This window comes from Haliotis cracherodii, unplaced genomic scaffold (assembly GCF_022045235.1).
Source record: "Haliotis cracherodii isolate W230 unplaced genomic scaffold, xgHalCrac1.p SCAF_21, whole genome shotgun sequence".
NCBI classification, from domain to species: domain Eukaryota; kingdom Metazoa; phylum Mollusca; class Gastropoda; order Lepetellida; family Haliotidae; genus Haliotis; species Haliotis cracherodii.
Genome location: NW_027266277.1, coordinates 4389087 through 4416407, shown reverse-complemented (window position 1 = coordinate 4416407; position 27321 = coordinate 4389087). Strand labels below are relative to the sequence as shown.

General features: G+C 38.7%; 1 protein-coding gene across 2 annotated transcripts; it reads right to left on the bottom strand.

The window, feature by feature from the left end:
* Positions 1–2164: 2164 nt before the first annotated feature.
* On the bottom strand, positions 2165–26162 carry LOC139470914 (uncharacterized). Of its 2 annotated transcripts, XM_071253240.1 has the most exons (11): positions 26114–26162; positions 26045–26075; positions 23219–23304; positions 22533–22641; positions 20928–21062; positions 16918–17070; positions 13100–13213; positions 10059–10203; positions 7573–7679; positions 5518–5601; positions 2165–4528 (listed from the first exon to the last, which is right to left on the bottom strand). In XM_071253240.1, the coding sequence occupies exons 1-11, from the start codon at positions 26150–26152 to the stop codon at positions 4338–4340; spliced, it is 1194 nt and encodes a 397-aa protein (XP_071109341.1). In that variant the 5' UTR covers positions 26153–26162; the 3' UTR covers positions 2165–4337. The 2 variants fall into 2 exon arrangements, with proteins under 2 accessions (XP_071109341.1, XP_071109342.1); XM_071253241.1 differs by lacking the exon at positions 26114–26162 and having other exon boundaries at positions 26045–26105.
* Between the last annotated feature and the right edge of the window lie 1159 nt (positions 26163–27321).

Genomic DNA, 27321 nt, shown 5'->3' with positions numbered 1-27321 from the left:
AACAAACCAACCAACCAACCAATCTTCGTGTACCACCTGTAGTATCAGACACGAATGGTGAACTACATCGTATCTCTTCGTGTACCACCTGTAGTATCAGACACGAATGGTGAACTACATCGTATCTCTTCGTGTACCACCTGTAGTATCAGACACGAATGGTGAACTACATCGTATCTCTTCCTGTACAACATGTAGTATCAGACAAGAATGTAGTATCGAGATCACGAAATCACGAGAATAAAATCGAAATAACAAGAAAAAAATTGAAATTACTAAAATATAATCGAAGCAACGAGGACAAAATTGATAAGATAAACTTGGAAAAATGAGAAATAATCTAAATTTGGAGAAAATAATTGAAATAACGAGAAAAACGTTAATTCCGAGTTTTTTTAATGTAACTGAAATAACGAAAACATAATCGAAATCACTAGGGAAAAAAAACTAGAAGTAACAAGAAAATAATTGAAATTATTTCGTAATGGCACATCATAGTCACTTCATGTCCTAAATATCATATTTAAATGTGGGATGTCACATTTTATGTTTCAGTCGGGAAGCTATTTTGGATTGGTGTAAAGAGAGGCAGAAAACATTTCACCACGATTTCGGACAGCATCTTCGTTGGAATTTGGAGCCCGAACAACCTATCGTCTGTAACTTCTTTCAAGTGTGTTAGTTTAAACAAAAGTGGAATAGGTAATAAATATTGCGGCTTTAAGTATGGCTACATCTGCCAAATAAGGCTGTCTACAACAGGTTACGGCGCGTCTGTGTGAAGTGTAGCACTTTCCATTGAAAACTAACACTAACAATAAATATATGCATGTTTCAAATGAAGTGGTGTTGCAAATTGTGAATAAATAAACCCAGCGTTTACTTGTAATTTATCAGTAATAAGACAGAAAGGCGGATGGAGGTGTTACTTCATGAAAGGGGGGGGGGGGGGGGGCAAATCAGTCAATCAACCACTGTGTCAATCACCCTGTAATAAAAGATACCATGATATACTAGATACTTTGACTATAACATTCAAAGATACAACTGTTGGTTATATCCTACCTTAAGTTTTGGTTTGGTTTGGTTTAGTTTGTTGTTTAACGCCGCATTCAGCAGTATTCCATCAATATGACGGCGGTCTGTACATAATCGAGTCTGGACCAGACAATCAAGCGATTGACATCATGAGCAATTGGAATACGATAACATACATCAACCAAGTCAGCGACCCTGACCACCCGATCCCGATAATCGCCTCTTACGACTAGTTTACGGCAAATATTGGTTGCTGAAGTCCTTTTCAAATTCGGATCTTCACGGGTCTATAATAAGTAAATACACCATGTTACTATCATGCCTGAATATATACATACTTATCAATTATGACGACACTTACCTGAAATTATAGGAACCCAACTTCTAAGTCAAGCTTTACATTCAAAACTATCAATTAAATCATGCTCTCACACATACACACATATTAAACACTTTACACTGTTAAAATAGAAGATATACTGGTTCTTTAATATAACAGATAAACATTTACAATGACGTTATAAGCAGTGTAACTAAAACATGTGCAAATACTAAGTTTCTTTGTTTGTTGTTTAACTTCGCACTCAACAATATTCAAGCTATATGATGGCGGTCTGTAAATAATCAAGTCTGGACCAGACAATTCAGTGATTGACATCATGAGCATCGATCCACGCAATTGGCATACGATGACATGCATCATCTTAGTCAGCGAGCCTGACCACCCGAGCAGCATCATCGCCTTTCACGGCAATCATGGGTTGCTGAAGACCTATACTAACCCGGATCTTTATTGGTCCATGCTAAGTTTCTTTGTTTGTTTGTTGTTTAAGGCCGCACTCAGCAATATTCCAGCTATATGACGACCGTCTGTAAATAATCGAGTCTGGACCTGACAATCCAGTGAGCCTCGACCCACGAAAAGTCAGAGAGTCTGACCACCCGATCCCATCCACGCTAAGGAAGAAAGTTGTATAATGTTAATCAGCTAGGGAGCTGAAAGATATTGTATTGAGAAGCGGAAGAGTTTGAGACAAAGGAACATGAATAGAATAAACGGCTTGGACTCATAACCAAGGCACATACAACATATGATGCAACTTATAAAGATAAAAACTACTTGAAATGAAAAAGCTAAAACTTTATTCCTGAAAACTATCTATACAAAATCCTGTTACACGATCACATTCGTATAGCTTTCAGGGACAAGGTTATATAGGTAACCAAATTCTGTTTGTTTGTTGGTTTGTTGTTTAACGCTGCACTCAGCAGTATTCCAGCTCCATGACGGCAGTCTGTAAATAATCGAGTCTGGACGAGACAATCCAGTGATTGACATCATGACCATCGATCCACGCAATTGGGATACGATGACATGCATCAACCAAGTCAGCATGCCTGACCACCCATCCCGTCAGTCGCCTTTTACGACAAGCATAGTCGCCTTTTACGACAAGCCTAGTCGCCTGTTACGGAGCATGGGTCATTGAAGACCTATTCTAACCCAGATCTTCACAGGGGCTAAACCAATATTGAACTTGCTATGAATGCATGGAAATTCATTTGCTTATGTCAAAATTTCTCTTGAGATAAATTCAATCCTGTGTCTTAAGTGTACTGGGAGTAACATGTGTCATAACTGGGTGTAAACAATGCATAATGATTCATGATAACATGAAAACACAACTTTGTTGGGATTTCTTGTTTAGAATAAGTCCCATGCAACCAATGCTTGTGGCAGTTCCCACCCAATAGTCGGACATGTCATTTGTCCCACATACAGATTTTGCCAGTTGTCACACAGAGGATAGTGTGATCCTATGGTTGCAATGAAATAAACAGCTTACTTCTAAACAGGAGATAGAATGCTGAGAGCTTGAGTCACAGGTCAGATAACTAATCAATATTAGAAGACACACTGTAAATATAACTGAAATATACAGACCACTTGGGGACTGACCATTTGATACCCTCGAGGGGGTGGGGTCGGGGCTGGGATTTTGTATCGAGATAAGATATCTTTTTCAGCTTCAGCTGCAAAAATAGATATATTTTTTATTTAAAACTATGCTTACATTGTACATAATTGATCAAGAATAAAATGAAATGATTGTTCTTAATATATATTGTTGTGCTTCTTCAACTTTGATCAAGATCATAAGAAACTTCATTATATAAACTGCTGTGTTATAAACTGCAGCAATGTGCATTGTTTTGGACTACATTGTTGATCATTAAACTGTGACATGGATACATCATTACTAAGACATGTACGTGATCTGTCCATCTTATTCATGAGATGTAATGAGTGTAATTGGGGATAAATAGAGTATAATTTATCCCCAATTTCACTCCTTTGTAGTCATTGGCAAATAAAGGTTTTTTTCACAAATGCTCATTTTACCTATTTTTAAAATACAATAACAAAACATAATAATTAACATCTTATCTGACATTAAGTAACGCTTTTGATTGCTTTTTTTCGATTTTCAGCTTCTCCTTACCCATCGCTTTTCATAACAAGTATTTACAACAGCAGGGGATATTGACGACTCTGTCTTCTTCTTGTACTTTATTTTGAAAGCTTATCCAAAACTGTATACAAGTAATGCATTACTTACAAATCATCAGAAATAGTTAACAGGAAAAGGTTCACTGCATTCTAGAAATAAGTCATTTATATAACTGACATGTTTAGATTAACCAGGAATGTTAGTACGGAATCCTGCACATCTCATTCACACCCTAAACTTCCAACGGAGTCGTGAATATATATGGAATCATGAGTCAAGCATCTAACTTAACAAACACATCATTGGTCTGTCATTATTTTAACTGATTACTTCACAATTATTTCCTTCTATAGTTGTTCGTGTTTTGTGTTAGATGATAAACCTAGATTAAAGCCCAATAAATTTCATTTGAAGTTAAACCATTACCATTACCAAAAGCAAAGTCTTTGGTAATAGTGGAAGTGATGTGTTATATGGCATCGTTTGAGTTTAATAATTCTGTTTACATTGAAATAAATTTGTTATATTGAGATATCAATGATGATTAATTTTTTAACTAAATTTTGCTTTCATACACTCCAAACCCTAATTTTCACCATAATACTAAATCCCTTCAAAATAAGAAAATCATCTAGCACATCTAATCAGTGTAACCAATAGGCAGCTGTATTTCTTATCTCGTCAGTAGATTTGTTCAACTGAAATAATTGTATGTGTGCTGTATCGAATTGAAAACACTCTCCTTACAGACATACACTTGTTACACAGTCATCCTTCATGCTGACATTAATTTTCATCATCTCCATCCCGGTCTGGTTGATTGGTCATGCTGTTGTTTGGTCCGATCTGTACGCCACTGCAAGCTGTGATGTTTGTGACTGGTGCATGATAGTGCTGGCTCTGATCAATTATCACTTGTGTACCGGTACTTGTTTCTGATGTGGAAGGACTTTCCTTGAGGACTTCTTGTGACGAAGCTGAAACACATCAAATTCTGTAAATTGTAGACTAACCCAGTATCCACACCCATTTCTACATTTATGACTCCATAATTGCAAAACATATTGAAGTCAGTTCTTAAATAAATATGGAATATTTGATTATAACATAAACCAATGTGTTTGTTTGAGATGTCTGTGACTATGACAACAGTATGGAAATTAACCTACCATGTTTTGTGAAGTATACTACAACCAACCAAAGTTAGATGTCAAACATCACTCCAAATTCTGCAAGCCTTTACAATAACTATACACCTCCAGTGACGTCATCTCATTGGTCTGGATAGGGTTTTCTCCTCTGAGCAAGTATTTGCACTCAAGTTGAAAACTTGGAGCAACATTGACTATACATAAAGAAGTTTTTCTTTCCGTGCAAGATCTGTTTTGAGGTTTTACATCTTACAAGCAAGACCTAAGGTTTTAGTTTGACGTGAATCGAACCTGCTACCACATAGCTCATATTTAGTATTGTAACCAGCGTTTTCCCACTGAGCCATTTGGGCAGGTGATGAAGTAAAGATTCACTGAGCACGTGGTTCGTGAGAGTGTCTGTTGCCAACCAGTTGGATCACATGCTAGCATATGAATGAGCATCAGACAAGCCCATTCTAAACATGGGTATAAGTATTAAATAAATATTTGATTAATGGATGTATCAACTAAAGAGTGAGTGAGTAAGTGAGTGAGTGAGTTAAAACTTAAAGTCACATCGGCAGTATTCAGCCTTATCGTGACTATCAAACGTTATACATAAGAATATCAATTTATGAAGATGTCGGCTTATATGTCAGTTCACAACCTCAAATTTGGCCTTGGGGGATAGATAAAAATGTAAAACCTTGGGCCTATCTGCTATCCGTCTTACTTTTGTACCTATTTCCCTTCATGTCTTACTACTCCCAACAAGACTGTTGACATCATAGTATACCACCGCATTACTTATCATGGTGCACACGCATCCTTACCTGCACTGGATTCATCTGCCGTCAAAAGTCCCTCTTCCCCACCGTTCTTATCCACCATCACTCTTCTATCCCATTTCTTCTTTTCTAGAAGCACAGATACAATAAAACACTGTTTTACAAAGTAATATTGAGTATTTATAAATGGTATCTCTGTGCCAACCAATGTAGTAGGATATCTGTAAACCTCTTACTCGGGCTCACTCCTTTGCCACAACTATCCATTAGCTCACTCCTTAGCCACAAAATTTCTATTCATCAGCGAATTGTATTTTTGGAGTTACGCACCCTTACGTCACCCTCATGGTCTCTGACCTCTTAAAACGCTACGGGAGATATATCCCATTATATATCTAGCAACATTACCACAGCGTTGAGAAGGCAGCATTGGCTTTGCTCAACATTTTCATTACCATTTCCAGAAAAATACCCCAATTACTTACCCGCATGCATTTCCTGTGTGAGGCTATTACCTATAGTTTGGTTATGTGCATGCCCCTCCAGCCTCTAACCTTGACTCCAGCTTACTTAACGAGGGACCTACATTCATTTCTGGTCTTATAGTATTATTATTGGTCTGAGAAAAAACTTAAAAACTGAAAATCACATTTCTCTCTCCACATAAATATGAATTCCAAAATACTGCGCATTATATTTGGGTGCACACTATACTCAAGAAAATATGGTACATTACACAATTTCACAATAAGGATATCACTTCCAGTTTTATGAAATACTCAGACCAATCGATGCTTGTTGGCATATGTTTTTGAAATCAAGAAAATATATGTGACAAACTTTTAAATCCAAAGATATGCAGCATAATGCTAACATCAAAAACACAAGAATTTCTTCACTTTTAATGATAATAAATATCATAAGGTTTCTATGACATAATTACATTGACAAAATCTAGTTCTGATTTTCAACCAAAGTGTCACAGATTGCAATAAACGAGGAATATTAATTCTTGAAAGTGAGACACAACAGGCTGACCACTTAGAATCTACTACTTGACTTTCAAAATGAAATATGTTGATGTTGAAGTCAAACAAAGATGTTATTGTTAAGGATTATGTTCTGTGGTTAAAGAAATAACGACACATAGCTTACTGTGTACAGTACAGAGTCTGGCAACTATAATTAGGAGATAAACATACTGTGTTTTCCGCTAAATTGAATTGGGAACTGAATGCACAGCATGAGGCTTCAAATGTTAAATTTTGTGCAGTTAGTCCGCTGAAGATATATATCAATCATGAGTGAAACAGTTCCAGTAGCTTACGTCCAAAAGGGTTTACAAAACTATCACATGACTGTCTCTTTTCTACTTGAACAGGTGGTTCTTGGGGAAAGGATGCATTGTTTGTTTGTTTCTTGTTTAACGCCACACTCAGCAAAATTCCAGCTATATGACGGCGGTCTGTAAATAATCGAGTCTGGACCTGACAATCCAGTGATTGATACCATGAGCATTGATCCACGCAATTGAGATTCAATGACATGCATCAACCAAGTCAGCAAGCCTGACCACCCGATTCCGTTAGTCGCCTCTTACGACAAGTATAGTCGCTTTTTATGGCAAGCATGGGTTGCTGAAGACCTATTGTAACCAATATCTTCATACTACACTGTATTCATACATGCATCAACTAAGTCAGCTAGCCTGATCACCCGATCCCGTTCATCGCCTCTTCCCACAAGCTTGATGGGTTGTTGAAGATCTATTCACTACCCGGATCTTCACAAGTGAAATTTATTACAAAATCTGACATCAATTAATATTTTGAAAAAATGACCCCCTTGCCAAGATCTATGACTCCCTGTAGAACAGCTGGGGAGGCATAATGACCCCTAGTTTTAAGAGGCTAGGGCACACCCTGAAGCCTACCCCACAACTAAAAGATATGAGCTTCTGTCCTGAACAGAGTGGAAACACCCAAAAACATGCCAGAACTGGATCAATCTATCTTATAAAGATATAACAATAAATATTGCACTGAAACAACAACAAAAGAAATTGAGAGAATAATGATCTACATGTGAAGTTTAACCTACCAACAACTTTGTACACAACCCAGGATAGGGCTAAAACAACCCAAACAGCAAAAACTGCATCAACAATGCCCAGAGGAATCCAGGTTTTTCCTACTCCATGTTCTTGGCTGAAAATATAGACAAAAATCAGAAAAAGACAAATCACAAAGTTACATCACATGCAACAACAGAAGCATGGACACGGCATGATCACCTTATCTATGACAAAGCATGTTCAATAGGTTTTAACAAATAGAGATTATAATACAAGCATGTGTGTCATACTGACTTTACAAAATGAGTGTCAGAATTCTTGTATTTCCCCAGCAAGAGTGAGGGTAATATATGCATACTTGTATGAGTTTCATAAAAGTCCAGGTTGTGGTCTGGGAAGGAGGAGGGTGTTGTCAGGATGTGGTCTGGGAAGGAGGGTGTTGTCAGGATGTGGTCTGGGAAGGAGGAGGGTGTTGTCAGGATGTGGTCTGGGAAGGAGGAGGGTGTTGTCAGGATGTGGTCTGGGAAGGAGGAGGGTGTTGTCAGGATGTGGTCTGGGAAGGAGGAGGGTGTTGTCAGATCCTGTTGTGGTCTGGGAAGGAGGAGGGGGTTGTCAGATCCTGTTGTGGTCTGGGAAGGAGGGGGTTGTCAGGTCAGGATGTGGTCTGGGAAGGAGGGTGTTGTCAGGATGTGGTCTGGGAAGGAGGCAGGTGTTGTCAGGATGTGGTCTGGGAAGGAGGAGGGTGTTGTCAGGATGTGGTCTGGGAAGGAGGGTGTTGTCAGGATGTGGTCTGGGAAGGAGGAGGGTGTTGTCAGATCCTGTTGTGGTCTGGGAAGGAGGAGGGGGTTGTCAGATCCTGTTGTGGTCTTGGAAGGAGGGGGTTGTCAGGTCAGGATGTGGTCTGGGAAGGAGGGTGTTGTCAGGATGTGGTCTGGGAAGGAGGAGGGTGTTGTCAGGATGTGGTCTGGGAAGGAGGAGGGTGTTGTCAGGATGTGGTCTGGGAAGGAGGAGGGCGTTGTCAGGATGTGGTCTGGGAAGGAGGAGGGTGTTGTCAGATCCTGTTGTGGTCTGGGAAGGAGGAGGGGGTTGGCAGATCCTGATGTGGTCTGGGAAGGAGGGGGTTGTCAGGTCAGGATGTGGTCTGGGAAGGAGGGTGTTGTCAGGATGTGGTCTGGGAAGGAGGAGGGTGTTGTCAGGATGTGGTCTGGGAAGGAGGAGGGTGTTGTCAGGATGTGGTCTGGGAAGGAGGAGGGTGTTGTCAGGATGTGGTCTGGGAAGGAGGAGGGTGTTGTCAGATCCTGTTGTGGTCTGGGAAGGAGGAGGGGGTTGTCAGATCCTGTTGTGGTCTGGGAAGGAGGGGGTTGTCAGGTCAGGATGTGGTCTGGGAAGGAGGGTGTTGTCAGGATGTGGTCTGGGAAGGAGGAGGGTGTTGTCAGGATGTGGTCTGGGAAGGAGGAGGGTGTTGGAAGGAGGAGGGTGTTGTCAGGATGTGGTCTGGGAAGGAGGAGGGTGTTGTCAGGATGTGGTCTGGGAAGGAGGAGGGTGTTGTCAGATCCTGTTGTGGTCTGGGAAGGAGGAGGGGGTTGTCAGATGCTGTTGTGGTCTTGGAAGGAGGGGGTTGTCAGGTCAGGATGTGGTCTGGGAAGGAGGAGGGTGTTGTCAGGATGTGGTCTGGGAAGGAGGAGGGTGTTGTCAGGATCTGGTCTGGGAAGGAGGAGGGTGTTGTCAGGATGTGGTCTGGGAAGGAGGAGGGTGTTGTCAGGATGTGGTCTGGGAAGGAGGGTGTTGTCAGGATGTGGTCTGGGAAGGAGGAGGGTGTTGTCAGGATGTGGTCTGGGAAGGAGGAGGGGGTTGTCAGGTCCTGTTGGGGTCTTGGAAGGAGGAGGGGGTTGTCAGGTCAGGATGGGGTCTGGGAAGGAGGAGGGTGTTGTCAGGATGGGGTCTGGGAAGGAGGAGGGTGTTGTCAGGATGTGGTCTGGGAAGGAGGAGGGTGTTGTCAGGATGTTGTCTGGGAAGGAGGTATGTTATTGGGTAAGGTGGGTGATGTTATCTTGATTACAGGATGTTACCCTGACATGAATAACCACTTCTTTAGTCAACAGCCATTGGTATCAGTTGAAGTTATCAATCAACAAAAATTGAGACGTTATTATCACCATTGTCATGATATTTGACTTTTATCAACTTGACTCATTAACGAAGACTACATTACAATCAAATAGCATCACAATCCATCAAACTTTGCCCAATTTAAGTTATCTATCAACTGAAAACCATTCCCGGCTAGTTTTGATATTTGTTAAACGACCTCGGACCAACTTGACCATGACCAATTTCCTGGTTCACAAATACTCCATATTTTGTCCTTTACTGATCCATGAATAGAAAGAAAAATCTAACCAGGTCAGGACGAGAAAAATGAACTGCCAAGCTGAGAAGGATGATCGTTTGACAAGTGAGACATCAACAAAATACACATCTTGGGTTACATTTGAAACATGTTTGCACTTACTCAAGTCTTGGCACAGTGGAAGTATCTGTTGATATCGATCCTGTTGATACTGTTACAGCACCATGATCGGTTGTGTTATGTCTGGCTGTAGTTCTGGCCAGAACATCTGAGGTAGAAGTGGTATGAGGTCCTGTTTGTACGTACCCTGCAGTCGACCATATGCATTTGACATTATCTGCTTCATCCTCACATATTTCACAAAACTCAGTTCTGCAAAACTACCCTCCTTATACAACTAAACATCCCATATATGTGGACAGCCGATACCTTATATCGGTACCTTATCTTATAAACCTATTCATTGGGATCTCTATTAAGTAAAAGAGTTCTTTCTATGGGCATTAAAACCTATTGTGAGGTTTTACATTCAAAGTAAAACCTATTATGAGGTTTTATTTTCGTTCGGGAGGTTTTACTTTGAATGTAAAACCTAAAAAAACCCAGGTTTAACCAAGTAACTGAAAAAATGACAATAAGTAGCAATTCAAATTTTAATTCAATTAAAATTGAATGTCATGTGTACAGTTCCGCGTGGACATTTAAAAGCAACATCACTTCAGAGTCTCTGGTGAAAGGACAGCGGGGTTTCAAACAAGTGCTTATCAATGCTGCACAATTTGCACGTGCAGTCACTGCTAGCCTTTACGTCACAACTACCTCTATGTGGCAGTTGGATTGTTTAAAGTAAAAAATCTTGTAAAGCAAAAAAACACCTTTAAATTTTACGAATTTTCGTTTTGAAAAGTTTGAAAGAAGTGGTATATTGCAACACAAACATTTAGAAAACGAAGATTTCACTTTCATTTAAAAGTAAGTATTTTAGTTGTGTTTTGTTGTTGACACATCCAAGTGTTCTTGACCGCCTGGCAAGTCAGCGAATTTCACGTCCAAGTTATGATATTACGCCTTCAAGGAAGCGCTATAATGAAGCGCCTCATTTATAGATGCTTGTTATAACATTTAATCAATTTAGACAGTTTAATAGTACGGAAAAACACTTTCCCTTGGTTTTGGTAGACAGAGCATGCCCTGGGGGTCGGGAAAAACCATAGGGGGCGAAACCTTGTAAGCATGTTTTCTCCAATACGTAATGGTAAAATATTAAGGCAATGCATCCATGTGTAAGCTACACTAAAATAACACAAAAATCAATTTTTCACTTGCTTAACAAAAGACCCTGGTGTTCCCCGCTGGGATATTTCTGGAATACTTATGCGATATTGCTGGGATATTGCTGAAATATTGCTGTGGTATGGCTGGAATACTGCTGCGATATTGCTGGAATATTACTGTGGTATGGCTGGAATAGCAATATCAGCAATATTACAGTAGTATTCCAGCACTATCACAGCAATATTACAGCAGTATTACAGCAATATACCAGCAGTATGTCTGATTGCTGTGATATTGATGGAATACTGATGTGATATTGATGTGATATTGATGGAATAATGCTGGAAAATTGCTAGAATATTGCTGGAATCTTGCTGGAATATTGCTGTGATTTTGCTGGAATATTGCTTGAATATTGCTGTGATATTGATGGAATACTGCTGTGATATTGCTGTGATATTGATGGAATAATGCTGGAATATTGCTAGAATATTGCTGGGATATTGCTGGAATATTGCTGGGGTATGGTTGGAATACTACTGGAATATTGCTGGGATTTTGCTGGAATACTGCTGTGATAGTGCTGGAATATTGCTGGAATATTGCTGGAATATTGCTGGAATATTGCTGTGATACTGCTGGGGTATGGTTGGAATACTACTGGAATATTGCTGTGATATTGCTGTGATAGTGCTGGAATATTGCTGGAATACTGATGTGATATTGCTGTGATATTTCTGTGATATTGATGGAATAATGCTGGAATATTGCTAGAATATTCCTGGGATACTGCTGGGTTATGGTTGGAATACTACTGGAATATTGCTGTGATAGTGCTGGAATATTGCTGGAATATTGCTGTGATATTGCTGGAATACTGCTGATACAGCTGCTAACAGCAGCAACCATACTCACTAAACTGATGTAAAGACATCCTACCATTGGAATTTGTGGAGTAAGAGAGATAACCTTGTAGATTAACTTGCAAACACACTTGATTCAGTTGTGTCCATAAAGTGACATGTGTTTCTGATTGAAATTTGTTATCATGCTAGATTGTTATTGTCTGACAATCAGGTAGGCAATTACACTGCTTGTTTAGGATCCTCAACATTAAGGGAAATTGCTTGACATGAGTGTGTGAGTGAGTGAGTGAGTGAGTGAGTGGTGTTTAACGCCGCTTTTCACAGTATTCCAGTTATATCACGGCGTGTCAGCTAAATGTGGGAGGAAGTGATGCAGGTCGCAGTCATTCAACACTTTGGTGAAACCCATGAGCAGGGGTATGGTGCTGACGAACCTAGAAACATAATCAGGGCGAACCAGGATTCAAACCCACAATCATAGGTTTCTGGCGTGCCAAAGGGACGCAACTCTGCACACCAAATTGCGACGCCTTAGACGACTGGGCCCCCCGTGCCCCCTGCTTGACATGGTGCGGCACTGGTGCCTGAGAAATTAAAGATAGAGACACATGCAGTTTGTGATAATCAAGTGATGATTTTAGATAACATTACTTCTCAGAATGGAAGAAAAGAACACAGTCAGAGAGTCTATATAGTAAAACTCTGGTAAGTAGAAAATGATCAGGAAAATGTATTTGTGAAAGCTGGCATGAACAAAAGCCATGACAAAGTTAGCAACCAAACAATTATATCAAACGGATGCAAGTACACTTTTGACAGAACTGTATATGTGATAGTTTTTGTTGTAAGTGACTTAATACTACTACTTGTGTGTCAACAAGCAATGCCTTTGATAGGTAGTGCTCCTCAGATACAACTGACACACCAGTACAAGGCATAAACTCAATCAATGAATGGGTGATTTATTATCAATTTAAGCCATGATTTTTATAAATTTATGCTCATTTCAGCTTAAGTGATACAGAGTATGGATAAATAGGCATTTTTATACATAACACTCACCCAGAGTAGCATCTAATTGCCTAGTAGATTCAGAAGAGAGACTTGGCTGAGGCTGGTTCCATACACAATGTCCATCTTTGTTTCTGACACGGCCCTTCATACAACTACATGTTCCTAAAGCAGACAGCAGACATTTAAAAAAAAATCTATTCATACCTGAAAGTATGACAGACAATATATTCAGCAGAGGGTGTCAGGCAAAGGTTACAATCATTCAACAGTTTATTTGCATAATACAGTATATATTTATACCGGTAGTACTCTCAAACCAGATTTAGCTCTGATGATGATTAGCGACTGATGTTACGACACAACCGGCCACCTCGTGTGTCAGGCAGGGGGGCACAACTCTTGCAAGTTTATTGTCCAAGATATTACAGGTATATGGTAGTGTTAAGGTATTTACAAGTTATAATTTGAACATTTTCTATGATTTTACCATTATAGTTTCCCAAATTTCCGATCCATAACATAAAATAGGTGTAACTACAAATAGCATCCCAAAAACTTCAAAAGGTCAGTACAAGTAATACCTTGTTCCATTTTATTATATCTGTGACTAGTCACAGCAGCCTTTATTTGCATTAGATGTAAGACAAAATCGGGCTTTTGTCAACACTATTCTTGGAGTGATGTTTGTTTGTTTGTTTGCATCTACGTTATATCATATTCTTGGTGTGAAAAAGACTAAGATCTAAGTACCTATAATGTTTGATAAAAAATCATATGTGTACTAGCGCAAATATCACTTCTCGTGTACCAGTGTATTGTTTCTGTTATCCGGACGACATTAATGACGTCATTCGAATCTTATTGTGACGTAAGGTTATTGACGCCAGTCAACAGTTGTGAATGATTGTGAATGATTGTCAGGAAATGGGTAATACAGCTCTTAGAAGCCTTAAGATATTCCATTGTGATGCCAGCTGGTCCCAGATATTCTATATAAGGGACTGGGGGTCACGAAAAAAGGTCAAAAGTATTGGGGTCATGAAAAATATGATACAGTCCTAAGACCAATCCCTCCCCCCACCCCCACCCCAAATATACACTTCACCAGTCCCTTAGCAAATTTAACAATATACATGTAGCTGGAAACTTCAATGAATGTTATACATATGTATATGGACGGAGGCTGCTTTACCATTTCATACAGATGTCACATGTACAACAATAGTGCCAAGCTGACAAGGTAAGGATGTCATCTGTGGGATGACTCCACGCCCTGCTACATACCTTCCCGTCATCAGAAGGCATGTCCCAGGCCAAATAGTAGGGTACTGAGACTTATTTAACTCAAATTTAATAGGAACATGCTCAGCCCCACATTAGCGCCAATGTAGCGGCCATAAAATTTCCGAGTCCCATGATGGGATTCGAACCACAGACCTTCTGATCAGAGGTCGGACGCCTTGTCCACATGACCGAAGAGGTTGACCCCGTCAGCAAGCTGACAAGGTAAGGATGTCAACTGAGGGATGACTCCACGCCCTGCTACATCAACATGTATAAAACAAGAGCAGCTCAAAAAAGTTCTATGTCCAATAAAAGTCTAAATTTCTTAAGTTTGGGGGTGGTGGGAGTTAACAGGTCTGCAATTTCTCTATCCAACAAAAATCCACTATTTGGGGGGCATAGCGGTAACATTTAAATCAATAACAACTCTAATCATCATATAGTAATCATCAGCTTTATAGATCCTTGTGAAGTACAATGCAGACGAAACAAATCTCCCTCATGAACCTTTCATTCGCACGTATAATAGTGCACTATGAAGGACTATAACTGTTATAGATATGTATAATAGTGCACAATGAAGGACTAACTGTTATAGATATGTATAATAGTGCACTATGAAGGACTAACTGTTATAGATATGTATAATAGTGCATTATGAAGTACTAACTGTTATAGATATGTATAATAGTGCACAATGAAGGACTAAATGTTATAGATATGTGTAATAGTGCACTATGAAGGACTAACTGTTATAGATATGTATAATAGTGCGAAATGAAGGACTATAACTGTTATAGATATGTATAATAGTGCACAATGAAGGACTAACTGTTATAGATATGTATAATAGTGCACTATGAAGGACTAACTGTTATAGATATGTATAATAGTGCGAAATGAAGGACTAACTGTTATAGATATGTATAATAGTGCACAATGAAGGACTAACTGTTATAGATATGTATAATAGTGCACTATGAAGGACTAACTGTTATAGATATGTATAATAGTGCACAATGAAGGACTATAACTGTTATAGATATGTATAATAGTGCACTATGAAGGACTAACTGTTATAGATATGTATAATAGTGCACAATGAAGGACTAACTGTTATAGATATGTATAATAGTGCACAATGAAGGACTATAACTGTTATAGATATGTATAATAGTGCACTATGAAGCACTAACTGTTATAGATATGCATAATAGTGCACAATGAAGGACTAACTGTTATAGATATGTATAATAGTGCACAATGAAGGACTAACTGTTATAGATATGTATAATAGTGCACTATGAAGGACTAACTGTTATAGATATGTATAATAGTGCGAAATGAAGGACTAACTGTTATAGATATGTATAATAGTGCACAATGAAGGACTATAACTGTTATAGATATGTATAATAGTGCACTATGAAGCACTAACTGTTATAGATATGTATAATAGTGCACTATGAAGGACTAACTGTTATAGATATGTATAATAGTGCACAATGAAGGACTAACTGTTATAGATATGTATAATAGTGCACTATGAAGGACTAACTGTTATAGATATGTATAATAGTGCATTATGAAGTACTAACTGTTATAGATATGTATAATAGTGCACAATGAAGGACTAACTGTTATAGATATGCATAATAGTGCACAATGAAGGACTAACTGTTATAGATATGTATAATAGTGCATTATGAAGTACTAACTGTTATAGATATGTATAATAGTGCACAATGAAGGACTAACTGTTATAGATATGTATAATAGTGCACAATGAAGGACTAACTGTTATAGATATGCATAATAGTGCACAATGAAGGACTAACTGTTATAGATATGTATAATAGTGCACAATGAAGGACTAACTGTTATAGATATGTATAATAGTGCACAATGAAGGACTAACTGTTATAGATATGTATAATAGTGCACAATGAAGGACTAACTGTTATAGATATGTATAATAGTGCACAATGAAGGACTAACTGTTATAGATATGTATAATAGTGCACAATGAAGGACTAACTGTTATAGATATGTATAATAGTGCACACTGAAGGACTAACTGTTATAGATATGTATAATAGTGCACAATGAAGGACTAACTGTTATAGATATGTATAATAGTGCACAATGAATGACTAACTGTTATAGATATGATATGGTTGATGTATGTTCTGGTTATGTCTTGTTCAGAAGTGAAACCAAGTCTTTCGTATTTGTGTTATTCATAATATTATTAGAATAACGAAACTGCAGCTTCAAAAGAAGAAGAAGAATAGCTGGATGGAAGTTCTTTGACAGCAAGTAATTCGGTCTTAAGATATTGGTCACATCAAAATATTTAATATATTTAGCAGTACCGGTAATGTATATTTTTTCTTGATCCAATATAGAAAATCTTGTACATTCATTAAACAACCATCCTTCATAACCTGTGGTGTTTCTCTTAAAAAACACAACCCTTTATAAAGAAATAACCAGTCCTAAATTCCCAATATATTTGGCACCAAAAATGTCCAATTTGGGAAACCAATCCACCTAACAGCAGCAGTGTTCATTCCACATACCATTCAGGAGAAGAGTCTCTGATCTGCCACAGATCCGGCGCCTGCAGTCCTCTGGTATGTCACTGTTTTGGTAATAGTTCCTTGTGGTGTCACACACACAGACCGGTGGGTTCCCTGGACCAGGCTCTCCTCGCTGTACCAGCCTCTGAGTGTCTGCAAGAAGGGACGTATTCTTCACAACAGAGTGCTTACTGTCAGGTGTTAAAGCAAATAACATTCAGCCTTAACCATATACATGGAGAACAACTGTAGTCATGCTTGTGAAGTTGGAGTAGCCTCCCTTGGACAATTTGATTAAATGCCTGAAAACATAGGTGTTTTTCATATATGCCACGGCGATTACGCTTTTGTCTGGTTTTGCAGCAAATTAATGTATGTCTTAACAGTATGATAATGTGACAGTGTTTCAAAACAACAGTTTAATACCATTATGATAAAGAAGCACCATCAACCAAACTAGCACGCCCACATCGGGCAGATGTCGGTCCGACAATGTACGTTACATTGGGCCAATGACAAGTTTTGACTTGACAAACAATGCTCTGGGCAACTTTGTTTTAGGCGAAATGAAAACAATACAAGATTATATCTCCGCTGTTCGTAGGAGATGGTTAATAATATGTACAAACATCTATATTCCAGCAGGGGCGGTCGGGTAGCCTAGTGGTTAAAGCGTTCGCTTGTCACGCCGAAGACCCGGGTTCGATTCCCGACATGGGTACAATGTTCTTTTTTTGTACATTTCTGGCGTCCCCCGCCGTGATATTGCTGGAATATTGCTAAAAGCGGCATAAAACCATACTCACTCACTCACTATATTCCAGCAAAACAAAAAATCCAATAATTTTTGGTGTCATTTCACAATAAAGATTCCATGATGGTGCAATATACAAGTTTTTCATTCATTAGTGGCAGTACTAATCTGGAAAATGAAATTATTTCATTTTGACCACCTATATACAGACCATATTTGGCCAAAATGTTTGCAAACAAACTAATCACAAATACAACGCATGATTATCACATTTTGGTGTTGTCGTTAACAGTTGAACTACACTTAATATTTGATGTAGAACAGTGATAATGTGAAGGAAACATAGTGCACCAGGGACAATTAAGGTGAGCTCAACATGCTGGATGTTCAAGGTCATCTGCAATGAAATCTCTACACACTCAGGAAGGAGTGTTTGGCTGTCCATCAGCTTTGTAATGTGCATGTGTAATGTGAACACCATATGTGGTCAAGTCGTTTCTGAGACACAACATTTCAATATTAGAAAAAAGCCATTGACCAATCAGATTTCCTCACTCATATCACTTGCATTTGCTTCAAACAAAATAGTGGTGCCTAATCAAAAAAGATCTGATTGATAATCAAGATCTATATTGTAATAAAAAAGGTCTTACTCCACGAAGTGCATCAAATCACTTGAGCACCTTGATAAAAAACATGAAAAGATTTGCAAAATATCTGTCGATGCCCAGTTAGCAGTACACATGCCTGGCAAATCCTGCTGTCGACCGAAATCTGTATGTTGAAATCCATGTGGTTCATTACACGATTTTGATTGGACTATGCATGGACTCGTGAGTCCAGCCAAAAGGTAACTCCAGAATAGCAGTCAAGTTCGGCAAGGGTGGGAATTGGATTTTTATAGTCATTTAACATCCTTGTCTTGGGCAGATGACTTGAGTGGTGTTCTGCTCTGAATCTGTTTATTTTGAACAGTCACTGTGGGTCTGGTGTAGGCAGTGGAGACCACACTTTCTTAGCCTACTTGGAAGAAATGTTACTGGCTGTGCTGTATTTACCTTAATGATGTTTACAATGTGTAATTGACTATGTATTATATCCTGGTCAGAGTCAGATCATCTACCACTAACTTGCTCATTTCATGCACTGGACACGCACCAATCACATGTGCAGGATCGTGATTCATGTGCATCAGCTGACAACTTGTACTTTGTGTTGGATAAAGTGTTTTGTTTGTTCATTTGTTTGTTTGTTTCTTGTTAAACATCACAATCAGCAATATTCAAGCTATATGATCATGATGATGCCACTAAAATTTGTACATAATCGAGTCTGGACCAGACATTCCAGTTATTGAAATCATGAGCATCAATCCACACAATTAGGATTCGACGGCATGCATCAACCAAGTCAGCGAGCCTGACCACTCGATCATGTTAAGTTGCCTCTTACGACAAGCATGGGTTGCTGAAGACCTATTCCCACATGACGTGTATGATGGGGGATTGTGTAGACAATACTGATCATAATGATGCTATAGAAATGTTTACACTTGTTATTTGTAGCTGAAGATTGTATGAGACTTAAAAATAGATGTTATACACACACAGCCCAGCTATTGCAAATTAAGGGGCCATTCCGATATTGAAGATGAATTCCATGTTATTTGTTTGCAGTATTTATAAGAGAAATTAGAAAAAAAATATGTTGGTAAATGTATTCATGATAGTGGGTCTTTTTCAAAATGAAGACCAGGAAACCATCTATAACACTGGTTTATTTCTGTGTTATGTCTATAAAATGATCAATGCTAGAAATTTAAACAAAGAAGAAAAAATCTGAAAATATGATACATATTTGTAAATGTGTACGCATAAATATAAAATCTGTCTGTATTTTGGGCCAAAGGCCTTATACCGGAAACATTTGTCTTGACTTGTCTTGCATACAGGTACAACTGACAATATATTTATACTATTGATAACACTGATATCCCATTAAATACCATTCCAGATAGTGATGTATTTACAGGAGATTTTTGGGATTCTCCAAATATTCAAAATGAGGTTAAAGCTGCTCTTGGTTGTCTTCAATCCTAAAAATCAGCAGGGTATGATAGGATAAAAGCTGAATTTTTTTAAACATTCCAGTGACTTCATTTAGCCTTTTCTTACAGCCTTCATAAATGGCCTGCTAAATGATAGTGTTTGCTCATGACCCTGGGCCATATGATTGATAGTACTACAATCTAATTTGTACATCTCATAATAGATGTATTTTCAGAAAACGTCATATTTTAAGTTTTGAACAATATCTTACAGTTTTGGTGTGAGGTGTATGATAAAACTTCACAATTGCAGTTTGGCTTCCACCAGGGTTGTTCTACTGGGGATTATGTACTCATCCTGCAGACAGTTGTTGGTCTCGTTTGGATAAAAAGGAGTGTGAACTGTATACATATTTGTTGATTTTTCAAAGGCCTTTGATTTCGAAAGTCAGTCTATATTATGTGTAGTGTTAGAACGCAAGGGAGTTTCACCTAAAATGGTATTTTTTATCAAATCAGTTGATAATAGTTACTGTATCCTCCAGTGGTCAGAATTTGTTTGCGGTCCCAAAGTGCACTCCATTTACAGGCTCTGATCTGGGGCTATTGCTGGACCATGTGACGTGGTGACAGCTGATGATTGATGATCAGCAGCCGCCTCTAGCAGACGACACATTTTTAATTCCAAAAGAGAGAAACAAAAAGCTTAGCACAAATAATTTACTCCTAAATAAATATGTAAGAGTTAAAAGCTAACAGGATTTTAAATTGCGTCAAAGTTAATTAATTTTCTGAAATTGTTTTGTATTTGAACATTTATAGTTCTTGTTTCAAGCTTTAATTTTGTTCTATATTCTCCATAATGTGATTTATTTATAAGAAATGGTCCCTTCCATTCTAACATATCTAAGTTGCCTTGTTCTCCACTGTCCACAGTAGGGACACAGCAACATGTGCAGGACTAAGACAAGTGCGGAATACTGCATGTGACATAGGCAGGCGGAGGATGGTCATGATAAAATGTTATATGTATTTGGAGGGGCCAGGAAAAAATCTTACATAAAATGACGGTGTCAGAAAAATATGACAAGTCCTAAGACAAATGTCAATGGCACTTCCCACACACCCCATAATACATGACCGGTCCCTTAGCTCGCATGAACATTCAGATCAGGCATGTCAATCCAACTAAACAAAATAGCCATTTACCTGGAGCACAAACTATTGGGAAACATTTCAATCTCATCTGAGATGTGACATTGTCCACCGGCTGGTACTTGTCCCAGGAACACAAGTGACACGTGTCTTTCCCTCCATTCTTCGTGCAGGCAACTGTTTCGTACCCTGTAGTAGCAAAAATGTATTTTGTAACTTCAAAACTACAGATCTAGTTTCACATGAGATAAGAAATCCAAATATATATATTTACCCAGTCTCTCAACAGTTATTCTACCTTGACTTAAGAAAATACGGGGACATAGGTGGCCCAGTTGTCTAAGGCACTGCGATTCCCTGTGCAGAGTTGTGTCCCATGGGCACGCCAGAAACCTATGATTGTGGGTTCGAATACCGGTTCACCCCAAATATGTTTCTAGGTTTGTCAGCACCTAATCAGTGCTCATGGATTTCACGGAAGTGGTAAACATCTGAGACCTATATCACTTCGGGCTTTCCTCCCACATTTATCTGACACGCTGTGATATAACTGAAATACTGTTAAAAGCAGCGTTAAACCCAACTCACTCACTCACTCAGTAGAAAATACTTCCTTCTGTTTTGTCATTGAGAATAAAGCGGGGCCTCTCTTGTGCTACACGAAGAACTATCTATATACCCATTAATCATACAATCATCAACAGATCCTTCAGTAGCCAGACCAAGGCCTGGGTGCGTTGTACCAAATGATTTTACCACGCCAGTGATTGTAAATTCCACAGTCATAGGTAGCACTAAGGTTGTTTTGAACAATGGTAACCTAATCTTCAGAAATCACTTAACGTTTGATCAACTCACTTATGACTGATTATGATGATTTGGATGACTAAAGAACTTGAACTGTTTTACATGAAGGGGAATCCACGACCAATTCTTGTTAAAACCAGCCAGGTGAATAAGCATGGCGGCAACATGATGATGGACATAAATAATGACCAGTCATTATAGGCGGAAGGATGTCTGGTGACATGGATGCCCGATGTCTGAAATGACTCTTTGTCAAACGATTATGCGAGAAATTCTTTTCTCATGATGTTGATCTCAGAGACGCCCAGGGGCGGTCAGGCCAAAGACTCATTTCGATTCCCGACATGGATACAATGTGTGAAGCCCATTTCTGGTGTCCCCGCGTTGATATGGCTTGAATATTGCTAAAAGCATCGTAAAACCATACTAACTCACTCAGAGAGGCCCTGACTGGTACTGCAGAGCATGATGTTATTTATCTTAGCTTAGATTGTGTTCCAAACTATTAGGAAGATAAAAGTTTCAAAGATTGAGGGATTAGCTAGTCTCTACCATGTCCAACTCAACCAAAGGCTTGTCTCCCTGTGGGGACTCCAGGTTAGAGGACTTCCCCAGCAACCTGTGCTTATCATAGGAGGCGACAAAATGGACTGGTTGGTCAGACTCGGTGACAGTGTGTCATCGCACCCTGACGTCATGTGTATCATTTTTCACAATATGAATCACTGGATTGTTTGGTCCAGACTCAATTACTTACAGGCCGCCATGATATAGTTGGAAGATTGCTGACTGCAGCCCTAAACAAACAAACAAACAAAGTCTCATATCTTGGTAAGGTAGAGCATGACCTACCACGGGGGCAGGTGACACTTTTGCATGTTATCCATGACCCATCTATGCTGTACCGGACTGTATCGGTAGACGTTGACTCTGCTACAGTTCCATGTGCACACAGTAGAATCTACATAAACAACACATTTTCATATTTACTTATAATACATGGAATCAGAACATTGTTTGAGTGAGTGAAACAAACTTCCAATAATGTAATAAAGGCATTCCTTCGGAAGTGATGTCAGTCGTGTGTCATTATATTATGTTGCTGTATCATATTTGGTTGACAAACACACATTTTTTCATGCACCTTAAACACCCCCACCCCATAGTCTGATAGATGTAACAATTGTTCATAAACCCCCACACCCACACCCATAGATGTAACAATTGTTCATAAACCCCCACACCCACACCCATAGATGTAACAATTGTTCATAAACCCCCATACCCACACCCATAGATGTAACAATTGTTCATGAACCCCCATACCCACACCCTATAGTAGATGCCCAGTCCCCTAAATAATCTTCAAATTTATAAAATAAATTATGTGAAAAAATGGAACTGTGTCATATAGTTTTTATAAATTTTGCTGACCACCCTCTTTCGCACTCATTTTTTTTTATGACCCCTCCTAAACCTCACCCCTTCCACCCCCATAATAAATGGCCACTCCCTAAGGCGTTCACTATTTTTCTTACCACAAAAACAAACAATACTGTCAATGTTTCATGCAACTGGCACAGCTTCAGTTTACTTAACATGTGGCATGAAAAGTGACGAGCATCTGAAACAGTAGGAAAACATGAAACAGTACTGACATGTGACCAGCGAACGTCAAATGTATCCACCTCTACTGTTGTAGTTAGTGTCTATTAATAAATCCATGTAGGCTTACCAAAGGTAAATAAAGGAAAATAAACATGAAAATAGAAAGTTATAGCTTCCACAAGGATAAAAACATGTATCCTAATCCAGTTTAATACCTTGACCTCAATTTCAGCCAAACAAATGCTTGATAGTATCAAGTTATATGGTCACTATAGTGATGTCATCATATTGATCTCCAATTAAATTAAATTAAATTTCATAAACAGGATTTTATACAATATCCAAGGGATTTTATATAATATCCTTGGATTATATATTTGAATGCACCCCCCATGACATTTATTTTGCATTTGAACACTGCATAGACATGGAAATGTGCAGAATGAAGTAGAGTCAGGTGAGAAACAGTTCAGTGGATGGATCTTACAAACTTCATCTCTGTAGCCTATAGTGAGTGTAACACTTGGCTACAGAGGTGCTGATAAATCATAATGCTTTTAAGATTATCTCTTTAAAGTACATGCACACCAGCCACAGAATATTGTATGCCCTTTTAGTAAGGTCCATGAAAAGTATGAATAAAACATAAAATTGTTGATAAATATTGTTTCAGATTTCTTGTTCAGTTCATAAGTTAGATAAAACACTTCCCCTTGGTTTTTTTATGAGACTTAAAACCTGAATCCAAGGGTTTTAAATCTCATGAAAAAAGGTGATTCAGCAATATTCCAGCATATGACGTCAATCTGTATAAATAATCAAGTCTGGACCAGACAATCCAGTGATTGATATCACGAGCAAATGAGATTGATGACATGCATCAACCATGTCAGCGAGCCTGACCATCCAATCCCGTTAGTTGCCTCTTGTGACAAGCATAGTCGTCTTTTATGGCAAGCATGGGTTGCTAAAGACCTATTCTACCCCGGTTCTTCACAGGTGATTCAACTTACCTTGACCTTCAAGGCAAGTCACTCAAAGGTCATACTTACCTCAATCAATGCAGAATTTTTAACATCCCAGACAGAAATATTACAGCTATAATACAGTATCGGATGAGCATGGTGACTCAGCAATACTTGATGAATCACACCAGCGGTTGATGGTGGGATGGACAACGGAGACTGTAAGTGTGCTATAGTAGATGCTGGTAATCCAGAACCAGTGTTATCCACACCACAGCAGCACTAATTACCATGATTACTAGGGGTGGAACAATACAGGAAGGTCGCGATACATAGGTCATGATACAAAATGTATTGTGTAACTCATATTTACATCAAATCGTGTGGAAACTTCTTGACTATAAATATTTCAGAGCAGAGCATTCAAAAGGAAAAGCTAGCAGTCACACATGTTCATAGCAGCTACTTTTCGTAATGTTATTTGTAAAAATTGAAAGGCTGTTGACAACACATTTTGCAACATTGGATTGACAAAACACTGGGGGGGGGTCATTAAACGAATAGTAAGTAATATTTTAGCAAGTGTAACATCTTGTATAGACCAGTAAAGACACAGTAAAGCTTTAAAGTTTTCACTACCTGCTGTGAGAGCTCTAAACAACACAAACAATGACATCCAACCCAGTCTGGGCCTCTCCGAGGCCACATCACTGTATTTGTCAGAGCATGGACACTGACAGACCAATCTTTCCACCTTCATTCTTTGCCGACCTGTACGAACATCATTTTGAAATTCTATTGCAGATCTGTGGATTTATTCAATGCCATGCCTCAATTTGCATGTGGGATTAGAGCACAAGTTGTTTCTTATATATATTTGTACCGTATATATCCTGATTTAAAGACTAACGATTTCATTTATATTAGGGCTGGGATGGGTAACTCGGGGTCGGGTCGGGTGGGTACTGAGTAGGACCCGGGTACCCACAGGACTACCCGGACCCGTGGTTAGTCGCGTGGTATATTGTTTAATGACAAAAAACTTTCTAGAACTCTATCATTACACTACAATGTTCACATTTCTTTCTAACTATGCACCCATTTCTTCTGATTTTTCATATGGTTGAATAAACATATAACTTAATTCAACTTCAGTGTATGAATGACCAGATTGTTTTATACATGTATCTAAATGTGTTTTGCAAGGGCTATGCTAAAAATGTTCCCAATCGGACATTTTGAGAAATCTCCTGAGACCAACAGTGGGTACCCAGGTAAGGTCGGGTAATAGGGGGTAAATTTGGACTCGTCCCAGCCCTAATTTATATGCTGTTATTTCAAAAGCTCTGTTAACCAATGCGGTCTAATAATGTTGATACTATTGGTTGAAATTGAAGGAAATATCTTTGCAAAGAGATAAATCTGTTTATCTCTACATTAAAATACAACTATGTTTCACTTGTTTTAAAATGACTCATAAAGTAAGTTCTACAAATATCACTGTATAAGACCAAAAATCACGACTGTAATAATTAAATGGTCAAGTCAGTCAGTGATTTCCTGTGACAGTGAGATACTTCCAAACTCGTTATTGGTCAGTAAATAAAATATGTACCCCTATTTGTAAGCTTACACACAGAGGTACACATTTTATTTACTGATCTAAATCTAGATGTTGGAGAAAAGTAAATGTGTCACGTACAGAGTCATGGATTGTGACAATAAAGCTGAAACAGTTTACAGAAGCTATTATGCAACTGTTAGACAGGTCAGTGTATCAATATTTCTCACCTTTAAAGCCCAGACTTTCCATAAACCAAAACTCTCCCAAAACAAACGTTGTACAGCTCTTTCGATCACGTCGTTATTTTTAACAGGGGATTCCCCCGCGTGTCTCATATCGCAAATTGACGACGCGCACAGAGAGTCGGGACCCAGTTTAACAGAACACTGGCTCCACTTAAGCTGGTTCCCGGCTCCCTATGCGCGTCGTCAACTTGCGCCAAGCTAGGAGCCGGTACAGGCCAAAATAAAAAACACTCAGCGTGTTTATTTGACGTCACATCCGGTGATTTACAAAAATGGCTACGCTTATGCCGATACAGGGGAGGGACACACCTGTGAAAAGCGTGACATCTTGCGTTTGCTTTGGTAACCGAAAATCTGATGGCGGGCATTTTTTTTACAGTGGAAAATAGACAAACAAAATCAACTGACAACAGTCTCGCTAATCTTTTGGAGCGCTAATGCGGATTAAAAGTGGTTCATGGGTTGAATTCTAAGTGAAGACAGAAAATATAAAAAAGATTGTATTTCTGAAATTCGATGATTTTGTTTGCGTTTGTATATTCTCATAAACCTAAAACAATTAGATCATGCCCTCTAAATGGTTAAAAGAACTGCATTGTTGACATATTTATTTACAAAAATTCAATTCTATATTTCGGAGCACCTTTAGAATACGGGACTGTATTCTAAAGGTAGGCCGAAGATTTTATAGATTTTCGGGCAACGAGGTCCATTTACACCTTGTCCAGAATGAAGGCTTACACAATTCCTAAAATTGCTATGAAGTAGAGAAACTGCCACAGGCTTTCCCCTTGGATGATAGAGGGACATATTTGTCCCTCCTCTTCAACCCTCACTTTGAAGTCGAATAAAATTCAAACTGCAGCAGTCACAGAGACACTTCACAGTTTTGAATACGGTTGGGACATTCTCTGTTTTGTCATGTCATCCACTGGCATTTTTGGCCAAGCAAAATTACTGAAAATTAGGTGCATAGTAAATGTCGACATTTTTTTTACACATTACTAAATTACCACTCACTGCGTTATTGACAGCATGTTTTGAAATAGTAAGGTCGGCTATTCACTCGGCGAAATGAATTTCAAAAATAGCATAGCATCACCGGCATCTGTCTTTGATCAAATCCTCAATGATCATTCCAAAACGTCGCCGATAGCCTTAGAATCGTTTAGAATGTCTTTCCGTCATATTGGATAGTGTTTACAAAATCACATTTCAGACATACCGGTTATGAGATGCCTGTAACATCAGGTATATTT

Excerpts from the sequence above, each read along its gene's own strand:
- LOC139470914 (XM_071253240.1), bottom strand. The coding sequence starts at position 26,152 with ATGAGACACGCGGGGGAATCCCCTGTTAAAAATAACGAC. Across the intron at positions 17,071-20,927 it reads CCCAATAGTTTGTGCTCCAG|ACACTCAGAGGCTGGTACAG; the intron begins GTAAATGGCTAT and ends CCCTTCTTGCAG. Across the intron at positions 10,204-13,099 it reads GCAATTAGATGCTACTCTGG|GGTACGTACAAACAGGACCT; the intron begins GTGAGTGTTATG and ends GGTCGACTGCAG.